This window comes from Eumetopias jubatus, unplaced genomic scaffold, assembly GCF_037043125.1.
Source record: "Eumetopias jubatus isolate StellerSeaLion01/CBP00866 unplaced genomic scaffold, mEumJub1_p1.0 scaffold_3, whole genome shotgun sequence".
Lineage (NCBI taxonomy): Eukaryota > Metazoa > Chordata > Mammalia > Carnivora > Otariidae > Eumetopias > Eumetopias jubatus.
Genome location: NW_028274809.1, coordinates 78,340,908 through 78,363,210, shown reverse-complemented (window position 1 = coordinate 78,363,210; position 22,303 = coordinate 78,340,908). Strand labels below are relative to the sequence as shown.

At 40.4% G+C, this 22,303-nt stretch overlaps 1 protein-coding gene across 1 annotated transcript in view; it reads right to left on the bottom strand.

The window, feature by feature from the left end:
• Positions 1-22,303, bottom strand: part of NEB (nebulin) — a 196,655-nt gene that overhangs the window by 159,329 nt on the left and 15,023 nt on the right. Inside the window, exons 21-34 of the mRNA XM_088021705.1 lie at positions 20,655-20,759; positions 19,998-20,105; positions 19,799-19,912; positions 16,257-16,454; positions 13,242-13,349; positions 11,473-11,571; positions 10,597-10,701; positions 10,403-10,510; positions 8,596-8,907; positions 8,287-8,493; positions 5,783-5,887; positions 4,971-5,078; positions 2,867-3,178; positions 1,703-1,909 (exon numbers count right to left, since the gene is read on the bottom strand). Coding sequence (XP_087877831.1) covers positions 1,703-1,909; positions 2,867-3,178; positions 4,971-5,078; positions 5,783-5,887; positions 8,287-8,493; positions 8,596-8,907; positions 10,403-10,510; positions 10,597-10,701; positions 11,473-11,571; positions 13,242-13,349; positions 16,257-16,454; positions 19,799-19,912; positions 19,998-20,105; positions 20,655-20,759 — 2,196 coding nt within the window. The remainder of the gene's footprint in view (positions 1-1,702; positions 1,910-2,866; positions 3,179-4,970; positions 5,079-5,782; positions 5,888-8,286; positions 8,494-8,595; positions 8,908-10,402; positions 10,511-10,596; positions 10,702-11,472; positions 11,572-13,241; positions 13,350-16,256; positions 16,455-19,798; positions 19,913-19,997; positions 20,106-20,654; positions 20,760-22,303) is intronic.

The following is a 22,303-nucleotide window of genomic DNA, read 5'->3' as shown; positions in this document are numbered from 1 at the left end:
TGTTGTAAATAGAATGACTTTAGGAAAGAAACAAGGGTAGTCAGCAAAGGCTCTCTAAGGAGATAACATTTATGCCCAGACTTGAAGAAAAGGGAGGCATCCAGGCCGAAGCAGAGCATTTGGGGCCCTGAGTCTGGAAAGGGCAGGGCCAGTGTGAGGGACTGAAGACAGCATGTGTCACAGGGCTGGAATGTGCTGAGGGGGCCCCACAGAATTAGGGTGGGGAGCAGGGGCACAGAGCTGAGGGCCTTTTTGGCCAAGGTAACAAGTTTAGCTTTTAAGTTCAAGGAGAAGTTACTAAGAGCTTTTAAGTATAAGAGGGCTGTGATTTACATTTTAAGCCCATTCTTCTGGTTGTCATGTGTGACCCCAGGCTGAGAGGCCAGATACCAACTTACTGCAGTTGTCCCCATGAGAGGTATGGAAGCCCTAACTAACTGCGGGTAGCTAACTGAACGACAGACAAGTGCCCCAGGGGACACTGGGAGAGACGGAGATGCACTGCTGCCGGGATCACGCAGGGAGGCATCGGTGATAACATCAGGGAGATGTTGATGGCATTTATTGGGATGGAGAATACAATGCATGAGTGTCCAGTTCTCCTAGCTAACTGGAAAACCACAGTGAGAACAAAAGAAATCAGAAGAATCTCCACATTTATTACTACTACAGTAGAACTAATCTCAAAATATCTGTGGTAATGTGACAACAGAGACTGGCCTGAGAAAGAAAATCCATGGATAATTCTCAAATCCGAGCCAAGCAAAGCCTTCCCCACCTTCCAATACCTGGGGCTAAAAACACACAACCCTTTCTTTTTTTTGTTTTTACCTACTGCTCTCTTTCTGGTGGAGGTATTTTAACAGAACTCTGAAATTACCCAATGAGGGGAAGCACTGAGCATTGTAATTAGGCTCTAAGAATAAGGGTCCAGATAGACCTGGGCTTGGAAATGAGGTTCAGCTGACTCTGAAAGTAAACAGCTTACCTCCTCCCCAGAGGCCTCTCTCTTTTGCTTGCCTTTCAGAACATCTAGCTCTTATGCAAGAGGATTAGGACATTATGCCTTCGCCCCATGTAGCTAGGTAGAACTGTTGCAACTCAGAGGAATAAATAGCTTGGTTTATAATTCAGATGGAATCACAGATGATAACAGTAATAATTTCATTTCATTTCATGTGTATAATGATAGGGGTCTGCTTATAAATAGCACAGATTCTCTACATTTGGAAAATAAAGCAAATTTGGAAAATCTTCCTTCTCTCCTCCCTATTCTCTTTATGTTCAAGTTCCAAGTTGTTTCATCAACTGAAAGCAGTTGAAACGCTAACAGAGATGCCCCTTCACATGTTGAATTAAGGATGGTGGAATGGGGGTTATCATGGATTAAACCCCCCTTAGATTTATTGATTTATTTGAGAAAGCGAGAGAGCATGTGAGCATGAGTGGGGGGGAGGGGCAGAGGGAAAGGAGAAGAGAGAGAATCCTCAAGCCATCTCCTTGCTGAGCGCAGAGCCTGACACAGGGCTCAATCCTAGGACCCTGAGATCATGACCCGAGCCAAAATCAAGAGCTGGCTGCCTAACAGACCGAGCTGCCCAGGCGCCCCTGGATATCTGTGATAATGTGACAATAGAGAAATAAAATCCCCAGATAATCCCAAGCGCCCCTGGATAAACCCCTTTGAAGGGAAACCACTCACATCGCTTAGCTGCTTCGTGTTCTGCTGAGCCAAAACCATGCCCATGGAATCGGGCACACTTGTGAACTTGATGGTATCTGGGTGCTGTCGATACTTCCTCTCATTTAAAGCATCACCTGCTTTCTTGACCTTCTCAACCTCCAGAGAACCAATAGGGATCCATCCAATGCCCCTGAAGAAGTTGTTATACTCGTCTTTATACACATTCTGTAAGAGAATAATCTCATGTGAGGAGTTATCCTGCAGAACACTCAAAGGATGTCTCTGAAATCTGCAATTCTACCCAGAGGAAATGAATAGGCAACGCTTCCAGCATGCTCATGTCTGGGAAGCAGCTTTTCACTATGTATGCCACTGAGCTTCCTACCCAGAATTTGGTAATAAGAAAAAGCATTTCTGTTGTTAGAGTGCATTATATGACACAGAGGAAATCTAGGCCACATATTTCTGTGGCTAATGCTAAAAAAAAATTGTGTCTCTTTTGACAATAAATTGGGCTTTCTTTTTTATTTCACTGAAAATCCCACAACTTTGAATTTCACCCATCCTGTCCACCTAGGCTATGCCTGATCTCAGCTGGGGAGAGACATCCTCATTGAGCGACAATAAATGAACACTGTATATTCTCTTACAGAGGATGATTCTTACAGAAATCTGGTTCCTGCAGAAGGAAACGCCCTGAATATTAAACAGCCTCCCCATGCAGCTCTCCATGAATCATCCTGCAATCACAAAGTCTTCCTGGTTCATTCTAGATGACTCATCACATAGATTAACATGCATGAGAGTGTGATTTTTAGTTAAAAAAGGAAAAAAACTTCTTGAATTCAGAAAGAATAGAGAATACTATTTTGCATTATCCATATCACCACTGAAGCAGGCCTGACAAGAGCAACCACTTCCTCTTGTTGAGAATCAAGGTGGAATACGGTTTTATCTTTGATCCATAAGTTAATAGAGACAGTATCAATGATTACAACAGGAGCACAGAAAGCCAGCAAAAATACAGCTCGACTACCATGCCTTTGTTAGTCTTTCAATAATGACTATTTTAAAGTGCATTTTTCAAATATCCTCCTGTATTGTGAAGTCTACTTAAACAGGAAGAAATGATTATCCCTTAAGTACCAACATTTCTGGGTCTGTTACATTATACATACTCACATCACTCTGAATTTGATTCACATTCCTGGTATGCTGGAGACTCATGGCATCGGGTAGGTACGTGTAATGATGTATGGGCTGTTTATAGTTGACGTTGGTGACGACATCCTGTGCCGACTTTGCAGCAGTAATGCTAACCATATCCCCTGGGGTATGGTAGCTGGTTTTGGTGTTCTCATAGTTCTTCTTGTATTCGCGATCTGACTGCAACTTTGCTACATTCATATAATGGACCAGCTTGGGATCATCTTGGAGGCTTCTGAAACCCACATGCTTCCCCTTTGACTTCTCATAAGCTTCCTTGTATTTATACTGCAAGGCAAAATTTGGTTAGCAAAGTCCTAGGCATTAATAATATTAGGTGTAGCAAGTATATTCACACACGAAGGCAACTTAGAACATTGTGACTTTCTGGAAGTTTGTACAAGATAGGCAAACCATACCCACCCACTGCCATGTGCCCCAGAAAGCTCAGAGTGAAAACATTTATTTCCAACACTTCCACCATTACAAATGGGTATGATGATAAATTCAGGACCAGTTTATTTCTTTGCTATAAATCCTACAAATGCACTTGCATGTAGAACTTTACTTAAAGCCATCTGAATTTTCATGCTTAATACAAACAAGACACATTCCAAATATAAGGCCAGTACCTCTTGGTTTCCTGGGTTGTGAATTTTCCCAATCCAATGTTATTATCACCACAGAGTGTTATCATACATCATAGAACATTAGAAATTATTGAGAAAATCTTCCATCTGCTGTTCCCATTGGCCGGGTGATATGTATGCAACAGATGTAGAAGAAACTCTAAAGGATTCTACATGTAATTTCACACTCAGTTTTTCTTGGGGTGGGGGATGGAAAACTTTACTGTGTTGTCTCAGGCTGACGGGATAAGGTTAAAACAAAACCCCTCTTCTTTCTGGGTGGCATCAATTTAGACACTGCATAGGCAGGTAGCTGGGCCCTCCCCACCCATTTCTTAGCAGCTACTTTCCAAGCTCACTGCTGAAGTAGCTGCAGATGAATTCAGGAACTGCAGTAAGGGCAGGAATGGCTGGGAGCTCCCCTGGCAGTAGAAACTGCAGCCCAAGGTCTCTCTCTGCTGGAACTGGCAATGGGGTGTAGATTGAGTTATACTGTAGGTGAGAGGTCAAAACCTCAATTTTTAATTCTAGAGAACTCAAATGCACTTAAAGTCTGAAGACACTCTGCTCCTCTCATTTATGCACTGATTTATAAACAAGAATTTAGGATGCAAAAGAATTATCGAGACATTTCTAGGCATGTTAGAAAAAGCTCTGCTCAAGCTCTAAAAAAAAAAAAAAAAGATAATGTCACACTTTAGACTTTCACTTTGTCCTTAAACTAGAAATTTATTTCACAGTGGTGTGCAAATATTTGAGGAACACATTTTCAGTGGCATCCCGACAAGGAACGCTGTAGAAAGAATTCTTACACCCCTAGCTCCCATGTGGTCTGCACACACAGGTGGTTTCTTTCTTCTCTTTTCTCCAATGATTGTAGCCCCCAGAGTAGCTTCTGACAGTGAAGGCTACCGGGCATGTGTGCTTTTTTGAAATTTTTGATCTTCAATGATGGGAAGAAGTGTAAGGGTATACTTTTCCTATTACAGATGAAATGGTCATCGATTTACATAAACCAAAATTATATTCAAGAGAAATGGGCCTTTTCCCATTTGGTTTATAAAATCTTTATATTTTATCTAACATCTTTTCAATCTTCTTAATACAATTATAATGCGGGCAGTCATTTGAATTTAATGTGTTAGTGTCAGTTAGGGTGTTCTGAAAATAAATGTGGGCTGTTAGGGAAATGTGTCAGTGAAGGTAATTTGGCCTATGAATCAGGGGAGAAAGCGGATGTCAGATTTATGACAGCTCTACCAAGTGGGGTCAACTGAAAATTATCACAGAATGTTAAAAAAGTGACAGGTTTTCAAAACAATATTTTGTGGAGAATTTCAGTGTCATTAATTCCACATACTGTTTTCAACGTGGTATCATTTAGACAAGCACACATTTGATTACTTTTTAAGCAGGCAATCACCCACATTTCACCTAAAATTTTTACTCACATCACTGGCAATGTTTCTGGATGCTTTGGCCGCAGTGATGGGAATGGCGTCACCTAGCACATTGTTGCCTTTGGCTATTAAATCATGCCAGCCCTGTTTATAACAGACCTGCGATGTACAAGGAAAAAATATGTCAGCATGCTGCGTAGTAATCAGCTAAAGCAATTCCTCAATTGCAGGGATTGTTTTATTCTTGTCCAGATATTAAGCTAAAGGAATCTCCTAGAACACATTCTGCTTTAGCAAGTCACATAAGCAAAATGTCACACTTTGTGTAGCATGAAATTATAGGACACTGTACCAATTATTCACCCAAACCTGGTTTGGGCACACAGTGCAGTGGGCTACTGAGAAACTGGAGTGGATCTAGAGGAGAGGAATAAAGGTTCTGGAAACCATGGTGTGTGAGGACCAACTAGAGAAAATGAAGTTGTCCACTCTTATGAAAGGAAGGTCAAGGGAACACCTGGTGGTTGGCTTTAGAAATTTCAGGTTTGTTAATAAAAGGATTTCATTAACTCTTATTTTGCTCAGGATAATATCTTCCTCCACTTGCAAAACAAGGAAAACTAAATCAAAGTTTTAGAGGAATAGATGTTGGGCGCCACATAAGGGAAAATGTTACATCCTTTTGAGTTGTCCCACCCTTGAAAAGGCTGGCTTACAAGGCAGAGAGCAGTCATCATGGGATAGACTTCATACAGGGTGTGTGGGAAACTGACCTAAACAATTATCAAGGCCCCATCCTACTCTAAAATTCTCTTATTGTACCATCATGTCTGGATTCCACACACCCTCAGAACCCTACTCACGTCACTTATATTGTAAGCATTGCACTTGGCCTGGAGAAACTGAGGAAGATCAGGACTCATAGTGTATTTATGTTTCACATCTTCTCCTTTAGCTTTGTATAAGATCTGCAACACACAATCACAAAATTAAAATGCATCACAGCACAAAAAAGGAAAATGTTTTAATTGCACGCTTAAAGGAGTTATATTCCCTAGCACAGTCCCCCACTATTTCTATTGTTAAAAATCATCAAAGGGGGGCTCAGGTCATGATCCCTGGGTCCTGGGATTGAGCCCCGCCCCGAGTCAGGCTCCCTGCTCTCCCTCTCCCTCTGCCACTCCCCCTACTTGTGCTCACACGTGCTCTCGCCTTCTTGTTCTCTCTCTGGCAAATAAATAAATCAAATCCTTAAAAAAGACATCAGAGATACTTTCCTATTTTTAAAAACCTCAAGCATTTTGTTATCTTTAGAAAGACCTAAAAACTCTGTCTACGAAAATAGAAAAATAGAAAACAGAGATCAGAGATCTTTGACTGCTAGAGATGAATGGAAAGTAAGTTCAAATGTGAAACCCTAACTTGAATAAACAGAATTCACCAAAGCTAGCAAAGTCCAGTCTTTGCTAGTGAACAGTTCTGAAAGTCTTGTTCTTTGGTTTTTGATTCTTAGAAAATAGCCTTTAGAATGAGTCTTTCACTTCTGCTAAAAACTTTCCAATTATAATTGTAGCAGTAAAACCATATAATAATTTCCTCATAATATGAAGGCCCTTATACATAAACTCAGTGTACTTAAAAGGTTTACCATTCCATATTTACCCTACTTTATCCTTTTACGGATGTCAGACATCTAGGTTCCTAATGTTGAACTTGTATCCTCCTCTTGGTAACAGAAAAGAAAGAAATTGCTTAATTTCCAAAATCTACCATACAACTGGAATCACAAGTAGATTTCCAATCTCTTGACTGTCATTTGTCATGTAAGCCCTCAGGCATGTCTCTGTGGGATATCACACGTAAACTGCTGTGTATCTATCACAAACAAAGTCTAAAGTGGCTGATATCTATTTGAATCCTCAAATACCAAAAAATTTCTTCTAGGCATCCAAGAACAATTTTTACTTCCTCACTGCCTTTAGAAACCAGAGCTAAGCATTCACAGAATCTCATCCATTCTACCTTCTACACATCCCCTTTGCCACTGCTACTGATTCAGCTGAAGTCCAAATGAGGCTTCTGCTGGATTTCTGTAACAGCTTTTAATCTATCTTCTTACCTCCAATCTCTCTCCTCAGTCTCAGCACCCTTTGTCAGAGCTATCTTTTAGAACACATATCTGATAATGCAACTCTATGGATTAAAATCTTCAATACCTCCCATTACCTACCCCACAATGTCCAGAGTATAAGTTAGCACACAAGACCCTCAATGATCAGGTAACAATCCCAAACCCTTCACTGTCCTTCCATTCATTACCTCTTGTCAATCATGTTTTTTCTCATGCCAAGAATGCACCCTTCCTTATTTGCCAAGGAAGCCTTGGTGGGCAGTTACCCTCTTGCCTTGTACTTACTCGGCACATGCCTCTCCTGTAGCATTCACCTCTTGGTATGGCAATGCTCTGGTTCTACCTATGCCCTTTGTCTTATACTCTTATCTCTCTGTTATATCCTATATCTCACTAATCCTCGTTTACGTCATCCTTATACCATCAGCATATTATACAATGCCCGGCACAGGGAAGGAGTTCAAAAACATTCATTCAATGAACTAATAAATGAATGCTTTTGATGTCCCTTTAAGTCTTCTATACACTAAACTTTCCTTTAGATCTGACTTTAGCCAGGTCACATACATTGTTCATGGACAGACAGGCAAAAAACATACTAATCTCCAAGACATAAGTTTTTAAAAGCCTCTATTTGTGTATGATGAATTTTGAGAAGCAAAACCATATCCTCGTGTGAATTATTTCCCTGTGTTAGTATTTTATATACGAAAAGTAAATATAAGCAACTTAATATAGAATTGAGTGTGATGAGTTTGCTACTTGGGAATTTAAGTCTAAATTTTGTTTGTGTGCACACACACATGTGTAGTATTAGAATAGAACTTTTTCATCATGACAAGTTTATCCAATAACAGAGTATTTCAAAGGCAGCTAAAAAGGAAGCTGTTTTAAAAAGGAAAATAATAACAAGATAAAAGAAAAAGAAAATGTTAGTGCCCAAACTGAAAATAATTGTTGTGGTCTGTTTATTGTTTTGTTTTGAAGTAAGCTCCACGCCCAGCATGGAGCCCAAAGCAGGGCTTGAACTCACAACTCGAGATTAAGACCTGAGCTGAGATCAAGAGTCAGACACTTAACCAACTGAGCCACCCAGGCGCCCCCAAACTAAAAATAATTATTATTTCAAATTAAGTAAAAGGAAAATTAATGGCTCAGAAGAATAAGAATTTTGAGCTGCTATTTATTTCTTTAAAGCCTCCCTCCATTCTTTGCCCCCTCTCTTGTGGTACTTACATCACTGACTTGCTTTGTGTTCTGTTTTGCCTGGACCATCACTGGGGAGTCCACGATGCTGGTAAATTTGAGGGTGTCTGGATGTTGCCTGTACTTCTTTTCATTCAGTGCATCACCCGCTTTCTTAACTTTTTCTTCCTCCAGACTGCCAATAGGTATCCAGCCTATGCCTTTCATCCAGGTGTTGTAGTCTTCCTTATAGGCGTTCTACAGCAAAGGGAAACAACAGGAGTAATGCCCCGGCAGTGGGTTCTCACACAGGTTCTGACCTGAGGAGTGGGGTTGTCTTGGGGAGTAAGTGTCACTTACATCGCTCTGTATGTGCATCATGTTTTTAGACAACTCCAGGTCCATGGCATCAGGCAGGTAGGTGTAATGATGGAGCGGATGCTTATAGTTGACATTGCTGACAACATCCTGAGCTTTCTTGGCTGCCACAACATTGAACATATCATGGGGTGTGTTGTATTTGGTTTTTGTCTTCTCATAGTCTTTTTTATACTCCCGGTCTGATTGTAGCTTGGCCACATTCATATAGTGAACCAGTTTAGGATCATCTTGGAGACTCTGGAAGCCGACCATTTTCCCTTTGGCTTTTTCATAATCTTTTTTGTACTGAACCTATTGGAAACAAAAGGGGGCAAATTTTAAAATGTAGTTATGAAGATTTTTACTGAACAATGAGGGCATGACTTAAAGCAATTGAGCTTCCCAGAAGTTAGTTCAATAACCAAACAGTTAGATATTCATTCGTATACAGTTTGAAAGGTAGCCTGGGAAAATTAAAATGTTACTTAGAGCCCATTTGACTGTCTGTCATTGCTTCGGCCACCTGAGAGCAGATGGGGTGGGAGCATTGCCATAATTCATGTCTGTGACAAGGTAAAGTTAAGTTCCTTTCCACTTAGATCCTGGTAGAGACAAATGAAAAGATAAACATTTTGCAACCTTTACTAGTTATATTGTGCTGCTACAGGAGACCCCAAATAGCTGCCTATGTGAGTGGTTAGAATTTTAATGAGTCTTTGGATACTCTAAGGGAGACCCAGAGCCAGTTGTATGTACACATGAATTGGTTCTGAATAATAAAGTGAGAAGAACTGAACATGCTTGGGGAGATCTGGGAAGAAGCATGGGAAACTGAGAAGCAGAAATGTGAAAGAAGGCTTGTGTGTGTGTCAGGGTGGGGAGTAGCTGGAGGAGAGTACCCACAGAGAAAGGGAATGGGTAAGGAATTTTGGATGGTAGGGCTTTTACAATATAGATATCTGTAACTCAGTTGTAATTTATTTACATCAGTGCAATGTCAACTTCAGTTCAAACAATCAATGAAGTTGTGCTTGGGACTTGGGGGAAAACAAAAGACAGGGCTGTGTTGCATCTCTGGATCATGCAGACCAGAAACAGAAGTGAGTCCAGGGCAGGAGAGTCCAGGTGAGCCAGAGCAAAACCACTGTGGGCAAACCAGTAGCTGGAAGTGACAGAAAGACAATAAACCTCAGAATATCTGCAACAAGCAGAGGGGGAGGGTATCCCACTTCCTAGAGGTCAACAGGTGGGGGCTTGAGTCAACTTGATTTGAATCTCAAAGAGGAAAGTAACTAGTTCAAAGCTGGGTTAAAGTAAGATAAGGAAAAGAAACAAAGACAAAATTTCTAACTTTCATGGAACCTAAGGACTGCTATGAATCTTAGGGCCAAATCATCCATCTCTGGAAGCAATGAAGTAAAAAGAAATAAGGGAAAAAGGGAATTCATTATATGAATTATATAAATTAAGCAAGTTTCAAGACTAAATCTTACCACCAGGAGGCTATTAGGACTTAAAATAGTGAGTGACTTGTTTATTTCTATGAGGGGAATAATGTGAATTTGTGCAGAAATACGGGGGAGACCTTAAACTTCAGGTGCTTCATTAGAACGGGGTCAGTAAAGGTTCTACAAATCCTTAACCCCAGGAAAATTCAGACCTGGTTAGGGAATTTTCCTTTCTAAATAGATTTCAGCAGGACTCACTTCCAGCTGGGGACAGAAGATGTGGTGACCTCTGGACAACAGGTCCACCCCCCCCACACACACATTCTAGTTACACACCAGTGACTATTAGCTGGACTTACGTCACTTGCCGCCTGCCTGGCAGCTTTGGCAGCTCTGATGGGAATCGCGTCCGTTCTCAGGTCATACCCCTTCTTGCTCAAATCTTTCAAGTCTATTTTGTACATATTCTGAAAGACAAAAGTCATTTGAATATAACCAAGGCCCGTTTAGTAAAGTCTTCCCATGCAATCAGCAGCTAAGCTCATGGGCACACCTCACTGATATTGTAGGCATTAACTTTAGCCTGGATGAACTGGGGCAAGTCCGCTGGCAGGTTGTATTTGTGAAGAATTTCTTCTCCTTTGGCTTTGTAGGCAACCTAAAAGAAGAAAAGAAATGCATGAACCAACAAATAAAGTAGGGAAAAGGGTTTAAGGACACAGGGAGATAATCTCAGAACAGATCACATGGCACAGCCGTGCTTTTCATGAAAGACGTTCTCTGGGTCATCCCCACATTCACCTGCAAGGATCTGTAGGCCTTCAAGGTCTCATATGCAACGCATAGGGTCCTATCCCAGCGCCAGTTCAACCTTGGCCAAGGTCCCTCAGTATGCTCTAGGAACCTCTGAACTTTGGTAAGGGTACCTCACAGAAGTCAGCCAAGGGAGATGACCTGATGAAAATGTTAACCTGCAGACACTTTCCTGAGCACAGAAAAGGGATACGCAAACCACCTATATTACACTTTGTGGGTGACTGATGGGACTTAGGGGTGGTTTATACTCTACATGATTTGTGTCTTAGCTCTGACTTACAATGTAACTCCTCCATAAGGTGTGTGGCCTATATTCATTTTCCTGGTCTTTCCCTGAAATAGGCTTGTAGTGTTTCCTGTCATCAGGAGAAGGCCCTGAGCTTCTCCTTGGGAAGCAATGTTAAACGGCTGAAAGGACAGTCCGCACAGCATAGCTAATACTCTAATGAAGGAGGTGTGCTTTACTAATGAAAAGCTGGGAGAGGTACACAGTTGCTCATGTAACGGAGTCTCTTCAGATTGCATAATAACTCCAGGTAGTCAGCATGTTTAGAATACAAATGTATTTGTATGAGTTAACATTTATTAAAGTACAGATTGAAGGAACACTTACATCACTTCTCTGGGCCTGGTTGATTTTAGACTGTACTATAATCGGAGCATCTTCGATCGAGGTAAACTTGAGAGTGTCGGGATGTTGGCGGTATTTTTTCTGTTTGGTGAATTATGACAAGAGAAACAAGAATATTACTTTCACTGAAGGTTAATATATAAAAATCTTTAAAATTTATTTTGGAGGGACAAGGATTTTTCTGGATTTTAAAATATAAAAATACTTGATTCTTGGTTGGCTTGGGGAAAAAGAGGAATACAATACAAGAGCCGGTGTTTTAAAAATTGGCTTAACTTTGGATGGTCTGGGGCAGTACAGACCAATACAACTTGCAGGAACCAGACGATTTCTTGCTTCTGAAATAAAAGAGGGTGCTTTCCACTGAACAGAACCCAGAAACACCGCAAGTTTTCTAAAGGATTAACAGAAAAGCATGTGAGGAAATTTGGAGTGTCTTTTGCGTGACACTAACAGGCTCTCCGGTTGCTGTCACTCAAACTGAAATAAAGAAGCTCTCTGGTTGAGGGAGGAGGGACTGAGGAATTAGGGCCACAGCTAGGGGGTCCTATAGGAAAGGGAGGACTTTTGCTCTGCAGCCTCCCTGTGGTTAGTACACAGGTTATCACTAAAGCACTGAGGAGCTACAGGAGAGAGGATACTAGAAGGTGTTCCAATAGGAAGCTGGTAACTTCTAGCTACATTTCTAGATCCTTCTCTGTCTAGTCTCCCGGTCTTCTTTCTTTGTGCATATTATACATCCCACTTCTGTGTACAAAGTAACATCACTCAGCTTCAGACTTTTGAAAGCCACCAACCCAGAAGAACTTTCATGAAAAATCTCTGAGATAAAATGTTGTTCACCAAAAGCAAGCAAAAGCACAGAACAACAGAAACTTGAGTGTGAAGACAACACTCACTCAGCACCTCTGTCCCTTCTTTACATAGGTTAACCTCCCTGATGATGAATTCACTTGAGAGTAGTGGGAATGTTCCATTGTTGGAGGAGTAGGGACATATAACCGGGCTACTTGAAGAATGCAAGGTCATCACACCTTTTCCTCAGACTGAATAATAACCTACAGACTACTTCAAAGTCATCAAGAAATAGGACATAGGGTATAATACTTTAAGGAAATTTTCTATAATATTCATTATATGCATTATTCATAATTGCCAGAAAGTGGAAAGAGTCCACATGTCCACCAACCGGACAACCAAAATGCAATACAGCTACAAAGGAATACTACTCAGCAATAATAAGGAATGATTTGCAGACACATGCAGTTATACAGATGAGCCTCAAAAACATGGTGCTAAGTGAAGGAAGTCTGATACAAAAGAAATTTCTAGAAAATTACAACTATGGAGACGGAAAGATCTCCGGTTGCCTGGCACTGAAGATGGGAGCAGGAATTTTTCAAGAAAACTTTGGTGTAATAGCATTTTTAAATTCAATTGTGGTGATGACCGTACAACTATATGAACTTATTAAAACTTGTCAATGTGTACATTTAAAATAGGGGAATTTTATGGTATGCAAATTATACCTTGATAAAGTTGTTTAAAATATTTTTCATCATGAATGGTTAACATAAATGATTTTGGTGATGTATAGCTTATCTACATAGACAATTCTTGCATGGGGTAAGTGCTTTTTTCTCAGCAACAACTACTAGAGAATGAAGCGGGAAAAGAAAATGCTTCTTTGGTTTTGGGGCTTTAAGACATCACATTCCCAACCCTCTCTGCGGCACAAGGGATGGTTTTACCTCATTCAGGATGTCTGAAGCTCTCTTTGCCTTTTCCATCTCTAAGGACCCAAATGGCACCCAGCCACAACCTTTCATCCAGCTGTTGTAGTCAGCTTTGTATTCGACCTAAAACACCAAGAAAAAGCTTACAATTCTTTGCTCAGCATCATCCTTATTCACAAAATCATTAACATTTTACCCAAAATGATGTTAAGATTTCTGACCAGCTTCCTTCATACATTAAGGTTATTATTTTTTTTAGATTTTCCTTATTTATTTGAGAGAGACAGAGTGCAAGCTGGGGGTGGGTAGGGGGGAGGGGGGCAGAGAGAGATGGGGGGAGAAAAAGAAACCCAAGCAGACTCCAGGCTGAGCGTAGAGCCCAATGTGGGGCTCTCTCTCAGAACCTGAGATCATGACCTGAGCCAAAACCAAGAGTCAGACATGTAACTGAGCCACCCAGGGGTGCCCCATATTAAGGTTATTTTAAGTATTTCCTTGGTGAGAGATTTTAACAGCCCTTAGGTTATTACTGTTCTTCTAGCTGGTATATATTCCATCTCATCCTTATTTCCAACTGAAGGGAAGTATGTGGAACTCTAATTCCAATCTAGATAAATGCTACATTTAAAGCTATACTTCCAGGGCGCCTGGGTGGCTCAGTCGTTAAACGTCTGCCTTCGGCTCAGTAATGATCCCAGTCGTGGGATCGAGCCCCGCATCGGGCTCCCTGCTCCGCGGGAAGCCTGCTTCTCCCTCTCCCACTCCCCCTGCTTGTGTTCCCTCTCTTGCTGTCTCTCCGTCAAATAAATAGATATACTCTTTAAAAAATAAAAAATAAAGCTGTACTTCAAAGAATAAATAAAATTGTTATATTTAAATAATCAAAGTGAGATGTTTGTTTCTTTGGTCAAATGAGGACTGATGGCCACATTAAAGATAGATAATTTTGCTCATTTTCTGATAAGATTTGATAGTAGTTACTTGCACTATGTGTTTGCACACATTGGCCTTCATGTGTAACGGTTAGCTTAGGAGTGTTTCTACATTGGCTAACAACGCACTTTAAAATGGTTGCACTCATTAATTTGCTTATGGAAGGCCATTATCATTTGGAATTTTTCCTATTTGAGGGGCATACTTGATGCCATTAAAATAAGAGGCTACTCTCGGTGTGCCTGGGTGACACAGTTGGTTAAGACTCTTGGGTTAGGCTCAGGTCATGATCTCATGGTTGTGTGATCGAGCCCCGTATCAGGCTTTGTGCTGGGTGTGCAGCCTGCATGGGATTCTCTCTCTCCCTCTTCCTCTGGCCCACTGCCCCATCCCCATTCTCACTCTCTAAAATAAAATAAAATAACAGGCTACTCTTATTGTCTGGCTATAGGTGGTACCTAAAACTTATATTCCAGATACAAAATTCAAATCACTGTTCTTTAGTGTGGGCCTTTTAATTGGAATGAAAAATCAAGAAACTATTGGGTTCCTGCCTTTGAGAGGCTTACAATCTACTTGGGAGAAAGAAACATAGCAAAATTAAATGAATAAATAATAATGCATAAAATAGGATTGTCAGTCATGGGAATTTAAAATTGTAGAGTTGCTATAGAAAAGAGGAGGCTGGTTCCTCAAAAAATTAAAAATAGAATTACCATGTGATCTAGCAATTCCACTTCTGAGTGTATACTCAAAAGGATTGAGGGCAGGATCTCAAAGGAATATTGGTCACCTACATTCATAGAAGCATTATTCACAACAGCCAAAAGATGGAAGCAACCCAGTGTCCACTGACAGATGAAGGATAAGCAAAATAGTCCACTGTATGTGCATACCACATTTTGCTTATCCTTCATCTGTCAGTGGACACTGATTATTCAGCCTCAAGAAGGAAGGAAATTCTGACACATGCTACAATATGAATGAACTTTGAGGACATTTTGTTAAGTGAAAACAAGCCAGGAAAAAAAAAACAAAAACAAAGACTGAATGACTCTACATATATGCGGTCTATAGAGTAGCGCAGTTCATAGTAACAGAAAGTAGAAGGGTGGATGCCAGGAGCGGGGGCGGAGGGGAAAAACAGGGACTTGTTTAACTGCTATAGAGCTTCAGTGTTATAAGATGAAAAGGCTTTTGGGGCGCCTGGATGGCTCAGTTGGTTAAGCAACTGCCTTCGGCTCAGGTCATGATCCTGGACTCCCAGGATCGAGCCCCACATCAAGCCCCACATCGGGCTCCCTGCTCAGCAGGGAGTCTGCTTCTCCCTCTGACTCTCCCCCTTCTCGTGTTCTCTCTCATCCTCTCTCTCTCTCAAATAAATAAATAAAATCTTTAAAAAAAAGATGAAAAGGCTTTGGAAACTGAGTGCACAACAACGTGATTATAATTAACTGCTACTGAACTGTACACTTAAAAAGGATAAAGATGGCAAGTTTTATATTATGTGTATGCTATGTGTTCACTACATTAAAAAAATAGAATTGTTAGGATGAAATGTTAAATTGTGCAGTTCAAGTTAATTTGCCTAGACAAGTTTTCATCTGCAGAAAAAAAACCTCAGTGATTATGAAAATTGATGCTGTAAATAAAGAAGACATTTTATTTTCAGACAAGATAGCTATCTAGGTAAAAAATTGATAACAGTGAATGCGATCATTGTGATAATAATGAAGATAATAACTCTGAATGTTTACTGAGAATTCACTAGGGCCTGACACTAAGTATTTTGCATGCATTTAAATTCTCCAAACAATTCTTTTACTTAATTTCCAATTTTACAAGGAAGACTCTAGCCTCAGCAAGGTTAATAGCTTTCCCAAAGGGATATAGTGATAAGTTCATGCTAGACCTAGGTCTCTCTATCTCTGAAGGTTACACTCTCATCAAGCCACAAGGGTCATTTTCCCATCACATACTTGCTACACACAGAAGACAAGGCCAACACTTCTGAGAACTGTCAAAAACATCACTCCACTGAAAATTATTTCAGTGTCCGCCTTAGAAAGAAGGAATAGAGACAATCCAATTACTCACATCACTCTGCAGGGCATAAGCCTTCTTGGCGAGATCCACGTTGATGCTATCAGGTGGGTAACTGTAATTGTGTAAGATGTGCTTATAGTCCACATCACTAGCAATTTCCTGAGATTTCTTAGCTTGAGTGACTTGGAGCATATCAAGAGGTGCCGTGTAGATAGTCTTTGACTTTTCATAGTCTTTACGGTATTCACGCTGTGAATAGGAAATTTCCATTTATTACCACAAATCCTCAATGGATTTCCAGACAAGCACAGAAATCTCTCATAAACAACAAACTCGAGTTACAGAAGCACATTCCAACATCTGAGTAGTTATTTTTTCCTAAAATTTGTTCATATGTTACACATTATTGAACCCTTTCCCTCCAAAAAAGTCAAATGTGGACATATCTGATCAAATCTCTTTTTAGATCAAAGAGCAACTGTCAGACATCAGGAGTGGGCCAAAGCTCCTGCTTCAGCCATGTCTTTTATTTTAACACAGGGTTTTTTGAGGTCTATTAATAAGCATTATTCTTACGAAAGTCATCTAATCTTTGAATTGTTTTCCAATAAGGAAGTATTTTGGGGGGTACGCCTGGGTGGCTCAGTTGGTTAAGCGGCTGCCTTTAGCTCAGGTCATGATCCCGGGGTCCAGGGATCAAGTCCCACATCGGGCTCCCTGCTCAGCGGGGAGCCTGCTTCTCCCTCTCCGTCTCTGTCTGCCACTCCCCCTGCTTGTGCATGCACGCTCTCTCTCTGACAAATGGATAAATAAAATCTTTGGAAAAAAAAGTATTTTTTTAACTGATGAAAATTATATGACAATCATTTCATACTTCTGATTTTATAAAATGACTACTTTGTGAATAAAGCTGTCCACCTGACTACTTGGCTTTTCTAACGTCATCTTTAAATGGTTACTGATCTTTTTTCAACCTGACTATTCTACTTTTGACAGGAGATAAGCTCCACTGAGAATCCCAAAGGTTTTCTCATACCATGTTTAATTTTGGTAACAATTTAAAAGAAGCTTCAGATTGCAGCAGTAATAAGACCTCAAAGGAGAAAAGTCTGTGAAACTGAGCCATTAAAGTAACCTTGGCACTTATTATAGTGTTCTCATAAACCAAGTGTCTTGACTGGGCCTCAGAAGGCACTTTCATTGGCTGGTTTTCTAGAATGTTAGACAGGGTGATAATTAGGTCAAGGTCCCAGCTTCATCATGTCCACTCACCAGTTACCATAACAGAGAGAAAAATTCTGACCCAGTGCCTGTAGGAAAATTTTAAACCCATTATATCCCCCCATAAACACAGAAGCATTAAAGACTGACCAAAGGTAGCAAGCATACATGTGCCTTATAAATCTTCTGTAGAAATTCCTTTTGCAAATAATCTGATCTTTTAGCTTTCTTAGGGAGTGTGATCTTCCTTCTAAATATTTTGTGGGCAGTCACTTTCACCGAATAAACATCACTTAATTGTAAATTCTAGACTCTGGTTTATGAAAATAAAATATGGAAACTTTCTGACAGTGTGCAAGACCACTGAAGAAAATACAGTTTGTCTTTATTAGAAATAAACTGGGGGCGCCTGGGTGGCTCAGTAGGTTAAGTGTCTGCCTTCAGCTCAGGTTATGATCCCAGAGTCCTGGGATTGAACCCCACGTTGAGCTCCCTGCTCAGCAGGGAGCCTGCTTCTCCCTCTCCCTCTGCAGCTTTCCCTCCTTGTGCTCTCTTACTCACATTCTTGCTCTCTCTCTCAAATAAGTAAATAAAATCTTTAAAAAAAAAGAAAGAAACTGATGGGGTGCCTAGGTGGTGCAGTCGGTTGAGTGTCCAACTTTTGGTTTTGGCTTAGGTCATGATCTTGGGGTTGTGGGGTCAAGCCCAACGTTGGGCTCCACGCTCAGCGTGGAGTCTGCTTGAGATTCTCTCTCCCTCTCCCTCTGCCCCTCCCACTCATGCTCTCTCCTTCTCTAAAATAAATAAACCTTTAAAAAAATAAACGGACAAAACAATGTTGCAACAACATTGATGTGTGGAAGTGTTTTTGTCTAAACTGTTTTACTCTTTTGTTCATGTTCATGCCAGCTCACACATATCTACATATATAAAATGTTGTCAAAGGTCCAAATGGCTTTAAAAGATTCTCTTTAAAAGCTATGCATGTTCCGTATCTGCAGCTTAGCATTTAGCCTGGATAGTATGTGTATGAATCATCTTTTGGCTAAAATGATTCATCATTGACTAGCTCTTTTGGTTGCCAGTATCAATCAATTAACAAGTATTTACCGAACACTACTATGTGCTTAGTGTTCTAATGGGTACTGTGATGCAATAAAGAACAAAAGATAAAGATACATGTGCTGTCAAGAGACAGCTATAACCTTTTGAACTGAGAAGGGATAAGGAACTAGTGGACAACATAATATGATGTATGTGAGCACTGTATCCTGACATAATTCAGTGTGAAGTCATTAGAAAAAATTACTGAATACAGGATGTTTTAAACTGCCATATGAGTATATAGCACATGCAAAAATGAATTAAAGATATATATAGATTATATGAACACATGGTTGAAATGAAGGTAAATGATACATTCTTCTATTTAATATGAAAAAAATATTTGCAAGCTATGTTGAACATTCTTAACACTTTTAAGGAATTCTCTAAACATTTTTAAACACAGTATATGCTACAATTTGCAATAGATGTTTTCTCCTCTATAGTACGATTTTTTTTTTAAAGATTTTATTTATTTGACAGAGAGAGACACAGTGAGAGAGGGAACACAAGCAGGGGGAGTGGGAGAGGGAGAAGCGGCCTCCCGCTGAGCAGGGAGCCCGATGCGGGGCTCGATCCCAGGGCCCTGGGATCACGACCAGAGCCGAAGGCAGACGCTTAATGGCTGAGCCACCCAGGCGCCCCTATAGTAAGAATTTTAGCCCAAAGATGAGAGCTGGACCACAGACAAGCCTTAGGGAATCTATAAATTCTCTGAAATTGAGACAAAAGGCATGAAGGAAAAGTTCATTTTTCTAGATGAATGATCCAAGTCTTTTATCAGATTCTCAAAGGGGCCTATAATCAATGGAGTGTTTTCCTTGAACCTATGCCGATACTAATTGCTAAAGTCAATAAAGAACAATGATAGTAAACAATAAGATTTTTATCTGTGACTCTTGATTTTCTTCCAATATAAAGATAATTTTAAAACCATCATTTTAAAGGTTATTTTTCAAACAGAAGAAGATATGAAAATATATAGTGATGTTTTCCAAAAAGTCTTGAGAATTAAAATCAACATTCTATTAAATATTAAAACATTTTTCAAAGTGAAATGGACATCAAGTATAAATCGGTAATTTCTCTCCTCAAACACTGAAAGGTACAAGAATCTGGGAAATCATTCTACTTTTAAGTTTATCCCCAGCAGTTAGTTGTGAACAGGACAAAGCCCATTGGTATGGAATCCTTTTACTTGCTACATCCTTGGGCATGTTAACAGTGATGCCATCTTGAAAACAAGACAGATTTACAAAGACACTCACATCACTCTGGTTTTTGGCCGTCTTCAAAGAGTGCAGCATCTTGGGATCATCATCAATGCTCAGGGCTCCAATCATTTTCCCTTTATTTTTCTCATAGTCTTTCTTGTACATCACCTGTGAAGACGTCACACGTGTCAGATGGCACCCACCGAGAACCGTCACTGCGGGCCCCCTGCCCAGGTGCCCGGGCCACACTCACATCGCTGGCGATCCTGCTGTTGGCCTTGGCTGCCAGCAGGGGAATGGCGTCCACTTTAATGTCAAACTTCTTCGCTTTGCTCTTCTCCCAGTCGTGCTTATAGATATTCTGGACAGAAAATTTCATCAGAAGATTGTAAGAACAACATCTAACATAGCTTCATCCAGTAAAAATAAAGACTGAAAATTTGTATATGTAGACTTACTTCACCTACAAACACTGTGTTTACCAAATGATAGTATAATTATTCATTAATCTGTCATCCAGCTTCCCGCCTACCAAAATATAATCCTAAACACTACTTTTAATATCCCGTGAGCTTTCTAAAGATTCTGCTATGCTGATGTATAAAGGACAGTGTAAAAAGACAACCACTTGGAGGAGGTGAAATGTGACATTTAGAGATAGGAGAAATCTTGCGAAACTCTAGAGATTATCTGAGGGTTTCTGATGGTAACAGAGACAGTGGAAAATGAAATAGGATGGCTAAGTAAGAGCCTTCCCAGCATTTAGGCCTTAAAACCTCCACTTATACTCTGAAAACAGTTGCCATAGTTGTTTAGTTGCATAGCTCCTAATCTAGTCTTTGTAAACACCCATAACGTTTCCTCTTCACATGTGCACATCATGATAGATTTCTGTGGCTTTGATACTTACATCACTCAAGTTATAGGCATTGACTCTGTGTTGGATAAACTGTGGAGCATCTGCTGGTACATTGCACTTGAACTTCTCACTTTCATGTTTTGCTTTGTAATTCAGCTGGAAAACAATAGAAGATATCCAAAGAGTTTGGGGTCAGAACTTTCTCGAGTGTATATCAATGGCTAAGTTATTTCTACCCTTTTTGGAAACATGCCTCAAGGAGGCAGTCTATCCAGTCAAAGTCCATTACAGGGCTTTGACGCTCACTCCCTCTTTCAGGACCACAGTGTAGTCCAATTTGGGCTGTCATTTTGTAAATGCTATCTATCACAGCGTATGTGTGGGGAAACTCATTGTTGGATCTAAACACTTGGGCCGTCCCTTCAGGACAGGAACAAAGTTTATTAAATTCTATGATCAGAGGAGAACAATAAATAATTAAAATGCTAGCACAGTTAAAAAGATACATTCTTATTAATAAAAATGTAAAATACAGCACTTTATTTAAATTTTTTAAAAGTTGACATAGGTGGAAGGAAGGGAGTAGAGAGAGAGAATGAATGAGGCTGTTGAACTCTGGAGCTAAAGGCAAATGCACAAGACTGAGTCTTGTGTAATAAGCACCTCCAAAACAGAGCCCGGGGCCTATCCAGGCCAACGAGAAGAGCGTGTGGTGACCAGACACTGCATACAGCACCCTGTTCCTCTGCCGCTGGCCGGGTTCAGCTGCGTCAGTGATGTTAGGGTTTAGCTGTTCTTTCTTGTGGCATAAACTATTAGTAACGCTAGAAAAGTTGCATACTGAACTGACAGGACTCCTGAATTATACTGATGCCGTTTCCTTCTTTACCAATTGCAAATGAGCTCACTGTGATATTAAAGCACACTTTAGAGGAGGATAGAATGTATTTTCCTTCCTGAGAGGGCTGCGTTACTCCTAGCTACGTTAGCACCTTGCTACTCAAAGTGTGGTCCACCAACAGCACATCGGCGTCACCGAGGAACTTGTCAGAGGGTCAGCATATCCCTCCAGACCTACTGAATCAGAATCTGTATTTTAACAGGGTCACTAGGTGACCCGCATGAACGTGAATGTTCGAGAAGCACTGCTGTTCTTCCCCTGATCTTCACATGGCTGGCCATTCCGCTTTAGAACTTCCTTGAAGTCTCCACCCACTCGCTCTCTCACATCATTCTGCTCGAATCCTCTATCACCACCCTGTATTAGTTTTCTTCTTACTGCCTGATGTCCTTCTTGTTTCTGTACTCTTTGTCTTTTTGTAAAGTCTTCGTGGGCAAACGAAATGGGAAATGCTTCCCTTGTTACCTACGCAAACAGATCCTTCTGTTGTCTTTAAGGTGCCATGAAGTTTTAGTATGCATTATTCTGGGTACGTGACAGACCCTAATGGGCAAATTCCCCACTAAAAATTGGTATCTTATTGAAGAAATATTAATTATCTTTATTATTGTCTAACACCATTTTCCCTGAGGCTGCAGTTCGATCTAGCAGCTTCCTTTGCGTTTTATTAAACAAATCCTGAAAAATGACATTGTCGGGTAGAGAGATGAGCCCTTGAAGATTAAGCGTGAAAATGCTTCTATTTCAAATAAACACAGCACTCTAGGTCATCCACACTTGCACAAATCAAGCCACTTAC